The sequence below is a fragment of the Camelus bactrianus genome, chromosome 22 (assembly GCF_048773025.1).
Source record: "Camelus bactrianus isolate YW-2024 breed Bactrian camel chromosome 22, ASM4877302v1, whole genome shotgun sequence".
NCBI lineage: Eukaryota > Metazoa > Chordata > Mammalia > Artiodactyla > Camelidae > Camelus > Camelus bactrianus.
In genome coordinates, this window is record NC_133560.1 from 25,135,471 (window position 1) to 25,143,752 (window position 8,282).

General features: G+C 49.4%; 1 protein-coding gene across 2 annotated transcripts; it reads right to left on the bottom strand.

Moving 5' to 3' along the window:
* Positions 1–39: 39 nt before the first annotated feature.
* On the bottom strand, positions 40–4,340 carry EIF3G (eukaryotic translation initiation factor 3 subunit G). 2 transcript variants are annotated; one of them, XM_045516180.2, is made up of 12 exons: positions 4,250–4,322; positions 4,055–4,101; positions 3,838–3,936; positions 3,432–3,515; positions 3,233–3,321; positions 3,023–3,082; positions 2,099–2,203; positions 1,814–2,003; positions 926–1,033; positions 674–810; positions 486–592; positions 40–156 (listed from the first exon to the last, which is right to left on the bottom strand). In XM_045516180.2, the coding sequence occupies exons 1-12, from the start codon at positions 4,267–4,269 to the stop codon at positions 141–143; spliced, it is 1,062 nt and encodes a 353-aa protein (XP_045372136.1). In that variant the 5' UTR covers positions 4,270–4,322; the 3' UTR covers positions 40–140. The 2 variants fall into 2 exon arrangements, with proteins under 2 accessions (XP_045372136.1, XP_010952534.1); XM_010954232.3 differs by lacking the exon at positions 3,838–3,936 and having other exon boundaries at positions 4,250–4,340.
* Positions 4,341–8,282: the final 3,942 nt, after the last annotated feature.

Consider the following 8,282-nt stretch of genomic DNA (forward strand, 5'->3'; position numbering starts at 1 on the left):
TTGTGGGTGACATCTGCAAATAAATGGAACAGCACAGGGTGACTGGAGACTCTTTATTGCCCTTGGAGCCCCCTGCTCCCAGAGGCTGCCTTCTGTCACTGAAGGATCCCGGGGTTGGGGGCCGAGCAGCGGCAGCTGGTTTAGTTGGTTGATGGCCTAGAGAGGAGATGGGAGGTGGCTGAGGATGGTAAGTACTAGGGCTTCAGACACCTGAGAGAATCCTAAGAGTCCCCCCACCACACAACAGGGGTTTCAGCAGTGGCCAGGGGGAGACAGCGTGGTGGCACAGGGCACACGAGGAGCCAGATTGGCGATGACCAGCCTGGCCCTGCCGCACGTGGGTGGTGGGCCCCTCCACCAGAGGAAAAGGACAATTGACCTGCACCCCAAGACAAGCTTGGAGGCCATTAACCGGGTGTGGGGCCACAGTCAGCCTGAGTGTCGGCTGTGACACCAAGGGGCGCAGGGGAGAGCAGGGGTCTTACTTGGCCCACTCGACGTTGAGGATGAGGTGGTCATAGCCAAAGCCCGACACCCCGGCAATGGCGCGGGCAGCATCCTCGCGGCGGTGGAAGCTGATGAAGGCAAAGCCCTGGGGGAGGGGTGGGGTGAGGGGCATTCAGGGCACAGGCGAGATCACAACCCCTCCCCACCCCCAGGGCCACCAGCCCACCTTGGACTGGCCAGTGGTCTTGTCCTTTGCCAAGTAGATGCGGGAAATGGAGCCAAAGGGCCGGAAGAGCTCCTGCAGGTCTGTCTCACGAGTGTCCTCTGACAGGTTGGTGACGCGGATGGTGGCGTTGTCATCGGCTGGGCAGGCAAGGAGAGGCATCTGTGAGGAACCAGCCCCACCCGCAGGATAATCACAGGGTGCGGGGAGGTGCCCGCCTGCAGGCCTGGAGCCAGGACGCCCTCCCTGCCTCACCTCTGCGATTGGGCTGCATGGACTCGCCGCGGCGGCTGGCCCCATCCCGCAGGCTCGGAGGTACATACTTCCCCGTCTTGTTCTGAGTGGCCTGCACGGGCTCCAGCTCTGGAGACCAAAAGCAAGGTCGGGTCAAGCCTCCCTGGCACAGATGGAGGGTCAGACCTGCCCCAGGATACTGGTGGCTCTGGTCATGATCAGCCCAAGCACCGTCCGTTAAACCACAGGCATCCGGTTAGCCCCTTCAAGGCTTGGTGGCCACGGTGACTTAAAGACCACACCCAGGAAGCTGACATCATTTAAACACCCTGCCAGCAGCACAAGAAAAGTGAGAAACCACCGAGCTGGACAGTCGCACCAGCCTCACAACAACACACAGGTACATGGGGTAGGGACAGTCCCCAGGTGCCCCCCACCCCCAGTAGGTGACAGTGTGCCACACACACATCATGAATGTAGAGCTGTCCAGACTAAAAGTCACCATCAGCGAATCACAGTCACATGAGCAAGTCTGTCCCTAGGTGTGTGCGTGCAAACACAGCACACTCAAGTCACGACGGTCACACAGATACATCCAGAGAACAGCTGTCCCCCCACCACTCACAGTGTAGTCCCACGTACAGGCGCACACACAAGCGGCTACCACAGCCCCCCACGAGGAGAGAGAGTGACATCACCAGCAGCCAGAGCGCCCCGCCAGTGTCTCTCACACACATACACTGACTGTGGCCACAGCCTCGTGCTGCTGACACTGTTGTACAGGAGATGACAGCCGCATCGGGGGTGGCCTTGGTCAGACAGCAGGTGCTGAGCCAGGACTCTCCCAGAGGTGCACACAGTCCCTGCCCCTGTACCCTGCCTGCCAGCTGCACCCCCAGGCCCCTGCACCTCCAGGCAGCTTCTCCTTCTCGCCAGTGGACAGGCCCAGCTGCTCGGCCAGCTCCTTCTGCATGGGCCCCAGCGTGTCCTTGTAGGGGCAGCGGGTGGTCCAGTGGTCGCCCTTGCAGATTCGGCAGGACACAATCTTCTGGCCCTTGAGCTTGTTCATTGGGTCCTCCTCTTCCTGACAGTTCAGATCCTGGCGGGGCAGGTGGGGGCAGCTCACACGGGGCTTCTGCCCCACTGCAGCCGCCACAGCCCTGGCCACTGGCCCTGGCCTGCTGCCCCACATACCTCTTTGCTGGTGATGAACGTCATGGACACATCATCGCTGACTGTGGTGGTGGCCACATTGGGCCCTGGCGGGTCAAACTCTGAGTTCCCAAACTTCTTCCAGTTCTGAGCTCAGGGTGGGATGGGGGACAGGTCAGGGCAACAAGTGGGACCTCTTCCACTGGCACCCAAGACTTACAGCACCCACGTCCAGGGTGTCTGAGCCTTGAGCTCCATCTTCCAGCCTCCCCAAACGACCCTCACAGTGGTGACAATAGTTCCCATTCCCTGAGTGCCTGCCAAGCCCAAGCTTCTCTTCAGCTCTAGGAGGCAGGGGCAGCTCTCAGCCCCATGTCCCAGATGACAGAAGTGAGGCTCAGGAGGAAACAGCTTCACTGCCAACAACTCCTGGCAGGGGCCATGCAGGTAGCGAATCAGCTCCTAGCACAAAGTGATGCTGGGGGGTGTGTAGGGGTCACCGAGACTTTCAGGGTCCTTAAGCTAGTTAAAACCTGAACCTTAGCTTCCTCACCTATAAAAAGAGGACCACAGTGCTCCCCACCTCCCTGGGGTGCAAGGGGGACTGAATGAGGAAACACTTCCTGCAAAGCACTTGGATCTCACACAGAAAAAGTGCAGGTAACTGTGCCAAATTTATTTACTGTTATCACTTCTGCTATGACCACCTCAGGGGAGGGGTTGGCTCTGTTCCTACTGGTAGACAAGTCAAGAGGATTAAGAATTAACCCCATCCACTCCTGCACAGGCTGGACTGTCAGGGCCCCAACAGAGCACAAACACCCCTAGGCCTCAGTTCTGCCCCAATATAATGGGTACAAACAGTTAAACACCACTTTTAAAAACAAAGGCACTGGGGAAAAGCATTCCTACTTTCTCTGAGTCAGCCCTGCGGGAGCCCCCAAGACAGGGGGAGAAGGGTCTTACCTTCCTCCTTGCAACAGCCTTTGAGGCCTTCCGGGTCTCGATTCTGAAGGTGCGGACAATCTGGGGATACGAGAGGAGAGGTTTGGGCTTCCTGTTCCTCCAGGTTCCTGGGGCCGGGAAATCTTCTTCATCAAACCACCAACACACACCACCCTCTCCTGGTCCAAGTGCCCCCAAGCAAAGGGCACCCACCTCCTCCCCCAGCCTCACCTTAAACTTCTTGCCATCCTCATCTATCTTATACTCAGTCACAGTCTTAATGTTTCCATTGATGACCTCCTTAGGAGGTGGCAGTGGAGCTGGGAGAAGGGAAAAGGCGAGAGGAGCTGAGCCCTGGGTAATGGGGACCAGGAAGGAATGTGGCTGGGAAGAGAGGCAGCCCAGGGTTGGAGCAGAGGTTGTCACTCACCTCCCGGCACTAGCTCAGGTTCTGGGCTGGTATCCCCGGTGGCCAGAGGGATGCCCTTGAGGAGCTCACTGGTGACGCATTTGTCTGTGAGAGGGAGTGTGGGGAGCAGGTGTCAGCTGGAGAGATAGGAGCTCCCAAGCTGAAATGGAGGGACTCTGGGGATGATGCCCACACCAGGAGCTGAGACAGGCAGAACCAAGGGCAGAAGAGTAGCCAGAAAGCATCCTAGGATAGCCACGCGGGATCATGAAGCTAGCTGGCTGTAGTACGTCCCAGCAATGGCAAGCAGAGGGGATCCTTAACATGAAGGCAGGGGCAGACCATAGGCATCTAGGCGGTAGTACAAAGGCAGAAGAGAGGCTATTACAACTTCCTCCCCGAAGTAGGGGCGCATCTGTGCTGATACCAAGGACCCGGGCGGTGGCATGGAAGGAAGAGGGACTCCCCAGTGAACATCTGAAGTTGGAGACAGGCTGGCCCGGAAACGGATGGCGCGGGGCAGGGCCTGGCCGTGAGGGAAGACGCAGGGTCAGACGGCGATGCCAGGGCGGGGGACTGGAGCAGGCGGCAGTGACCGGGCTGGAGGCTGGCTGTGGATACCCGAGGCGACGACACATACTCACCGTCCTCTCCCTCCTCCTCCACCTGGTCGGCCCAACTGGGCTTCGAACTGCGGGGACAAGTTTGCCGGGAGGAGGGTCGGGTGAGGCGAGGCCCCGCTCCCACGGTCTCGGCGCACCCAGGCTCCAGAATACTCCCTACAATCCCCAGTCCGCCTCCCCGGCCTCCCCTGCCTCCCCCCACGACCCCCAACTCACTCAAAGTCTCCGGTAGGCATTGCAAGATCTTCTCCACGCAGGGCAAACCTGGCCCAAAGACAGGAAGTCAGGGGAGACTGAGACTTCCGGCTCCGCCACCTAGAGCAGCCCGGCCGCGGCGTCCACAGCGCCCTCATGCGGACGGAGGTAGAGGCGCCAACAGTGAGAGGCTGAGCCCTGGAATCCAACTAGGTAGCTGGGTAGAGGCGCATCTCATTTATCTTCTTAATTTTTTTTAATCAATAATAACAGTAAAGCTTAGTTATTGAGATCTTACTGTTCCCAAGAACTGTGAAGAGGAAATTATAATTTCCATCTTGCAGCTGAAGAAACCAAGACTGGTCTTCCTTGTCTGGGAGGAGCTTTCCTGATATGAATGATCAAGATGTCAAGTGACCCCATTAACCATTCTCCCTCCTATCTTTTGTAACATTCTTGGCCCCCTGATATAATCTTTTCCATTTACTTGTGTATTGTCCAGCTCTCCCTCTAGGGTGTGCATTCTCAATGGAAGTCATATAACTCCCAAGGGGTCAAATAATTCCTGGGTGACTAAAAAAACCGTAGACATTACAATGGCTTGTGGCCCTCCAAAGCCAACCTTCCCAGACACAAATCTTATTCCTAATTATTTAATTTCCACTGATAGGGAGAAATTAAATGTGATTTGATTAAAATGGATTGAAATTAAATTGAAAGATAATTCAATTTTGCTCCTACAGAGGAGCAATAATGAAAAAGTGGGTGAGAAAAAAAATGCTTGCTCTAGAATGTCAGTTGCAGAAAGCAGACATCTGCCTGCCTGCTTTGTTCACCTCTGGGTCCCCAGGACCCACTGGATATCTGCACTAAGTAAGTGCTTAATTAATGGGGATAAGGGATGGGGTGGGAAACAGATCATAAAGTACTTTTTAAAAATTGAAGTATAGCTTATTTATAATGTTGTATTAGTGTCAGGTGTATAACAAAGTGATTCAGTTATATATATGTATATATACATATATATATTCTTTTTCAGATAATTTTCCATTATAGGCTATTACAAGATACTGAATATAGTTCCCTGTGCTGTATAGTAGGCCCTTGTTGCTTATCTATTTTATATATAGTAATGTATATATGTTAATCCCAAACTCCTAATTCATCCCTCTCCTGACCCCTTTCCCCTTTGGTAACCATAGTTTGCTTTCTATGGCTCATAAAGGACTTTTAAAATCAGACTAAGGAGCATAGGTTCTTTATCCTCAGGCTGTGGGGTGCCAGTGAGGTCACTTGACATGTTTTGAGTGGTGACTCATTGTGACCAGATTTTCTTTGGTGAAAGATTATTCTGGAAGCCTGTAGAGGGTAGCGTAGAAAGGAATAAATTAGCAGGAGACCAGGAAGGTGGCTGGGAAAGTGAGTGAAAGAAAGAGGGTGGCCTGGAAACACAGATGAAAATACAAAGTTTGTACAAAGGGCCAATAAACATTTGTGCAAACTCACTCAAGTTTACACCAAGAAATGCAAAATCCAAACAATGTTGCAGTGGGCAAAACTTTTAAAAAATTGAGATTACTCAATGGTAGCAAAGATGTAGAGAAAAAGACACTCCCTCACATTGTTAGTACATGAAATTATGCAAACTCTTTAGATGGAATATTGAAAACATCTCCTAAAACTTAAATGTACATTTGTATTTTCCTTTGAGCCAGCTAATAATTCAACTGGGGAGAAAAATTTGTAAATATAGGCAAAAATGTAAGAATAAGCTATCTGGGAAGTATTGTTTATGACAGCAAAAACTGGCAACACCTATCTGTCCATTCTTAGAGGCTGGTTAAATAGATTAAGTTATGCTGTGCAGTAATATATTAAATGCTGTGTAGTCTTTAAGGAAGTAGATCCATTTGTGCTCATGTGAAAAAAATATATATATATCCAAGATAAGAAGAGAAAGCAAGATATAAAATGGTATATACTGTAGGAACCAATTTTTGTAAATCTTTAATAGCATTAAAACTATTTTCTGAAAAGAAATAAACTGTTGCTGAGGGATGTTTTGAGAGGAAGCCATTAGGGAAAAAAAGATTATTTTTGGACTTTTCTGTTGTATTTAAAATTTTTTACCGTTTGATTTTTTGGTTTAAATATAAATATATGCATAAATATAAAAGTATACTTTGTATATGAATGAATAGTACATATTTATGTAATATATATGAGGTGTAACATATAAGTGTATTTTAATACATATTTCATATCCATGAGCTTGCACTTCCTCTTCTAGGAGTGGCCTAAGGAAAAACATGTCCAAGTGCACTAAATCGTCCATAAGAAAGTGTCCAGCACAGTGTGGTTTAAAGGATTGGAAAATTGAAAACAGCACAACCATCATGATTAAAGGATTGGCTAAATGTTGCCCCATTCATCTGAGCACCACCCCTGGAGAGAAAACTGCACATTTCTCCTTGCCCAGAAGGACATTAGCCACTAAACACTGGTGCTCCTGGGTGTTTTGATTTGGCCTCACCTTTACAAGCATACTTCTTTTCATTGTGATTCACAGATTTTTTTTTTTTTAACCAGTTGAAGTTTTGTGGGATCTCTGCATTGTCAGATGATGATTGGCATTTTTTAGCAGTAATTATTTTTAAATTAAGGTATATGCATTGCTTTTTTTTAGGCATAATGCTATTGTGCACTTAATAGACTACAGTACTGTGTAAACATAACTTCTATATGCCCTGGAAAACCAAAAAAATTTGTATGACTTGCAAAATTCACTTTATTATTTATTTGCTTATTTATTGCAACATTTGCTTTATTGCAGTGGTCTGGAACTGAATCTGCAATATCTCCAAGGTATGCCTGACTTCCTTTTCAGTATTCTCTTGTATAGAATACTTTTTCTTAAATATCAAACGTGTTATTTTTACAAAAAGTCAGGTATTTTGCAAGGAAAAATAAAAGGGGGTCCAGGGGCGCATAGGGCAGTAGGGAGAAACCTGAAGTCTGGATTGGAAAAAAAGTCCCGGAGCCCCTCCTCCGGTCCTCCTTTGTAGCACCGACATTCTTTCCACGTGCACAATCTCCACGGACAGCGGGCAGGACAAGAGCAAAAGCAATCCAGCGCAGGGCATGAGGGAGGGGGTGGGGGGAGGTGGACACGCGCGGTGCGCCATCTGCTGGCCAGTCAGCAGCACTTCAGGAGGATTCACTGGATCTCACAGGTGGAATTCCACTTCTCAGTATTGTTTGTAAGAACGGAAAACACGCATCCACGGAGAATACATACACAAATGTTTTTTTCAGATTTATTTCACCATGGCCAAAAGCGGGGAACAATTTGAATTAGTTCGCTAGGTCAGCCCTAACAGAATACCACAGATGAGGTGGCTTATAAATAACAGGAATGTATTTTATCACAGTTTTAGAGGCTGGGAATCTGAGATAAGGTATCAGCAGATTGGTTCCTTCTGAGGTCTCTCTCCTCGGCTTGTAGGTGGCTGTCTTCTCCCATATCTTCACATGGTCTTTATGAAGACACCAGTCATGTTGGCTCAGGGCCTACCTTAATGACCTCATTTTAATTCAATCACTTCTTTAACGACTATCCCCCCCCAAATACACTCATATTCTGAGGTACTAGGGGCTAGGGTTTCCACAAATGAATTTTGGGGGCACAAAATTCAGGTCGTAACACAACTCAAAAGTCCATCAAGGTGAGGAGGGTAACAGCTCAGTGGTAGAGTGCATGCTTAGCATGAACACCTGGGTTCAATCCCCAGTACCTCCATTTTAAAAAAAAGTCCATCAACAGAGGGATGGATAAAAAAGGATAAACTGTGGTCCATCTCTATGATGGAGTACCATGTAGCTATAAAGAGGAACAAATGATTGATATAATCAGTGACATGAATGCATGTCTCAGACACAAAAGAACAGATACCCTACGATTCCATCTGTGTGAAATTCTCAAACAGGCTACACTAACCTATAGTAACAGAAATCAGACTGTGATTACCTCTTAACAGGGACAGAATCAGCTTGG

Bases quoted from the DNA above. Each gene is read 5' to 3' on its own strand.
- EIF3G (XM_045516180.2), bottom strand. From the start codon at position 4,269: ATGCCTACCGGAGACTTTGA. The intron at 3,083-3,232 runs GTGAGGCTGGGG...TCGTATCCCCAG, and splicing joins AGGATGGCAAGAAGTTTAAG to ATTGTCCGCACCTTCAGAAT. The intron at 593-673 runs GTGGGCTGGTGG...CCCCTCCCCCAG, and splicing joins AGACCACTGGCCAGTCCAAG to GGCTTTGCCTTCATCAGCTT.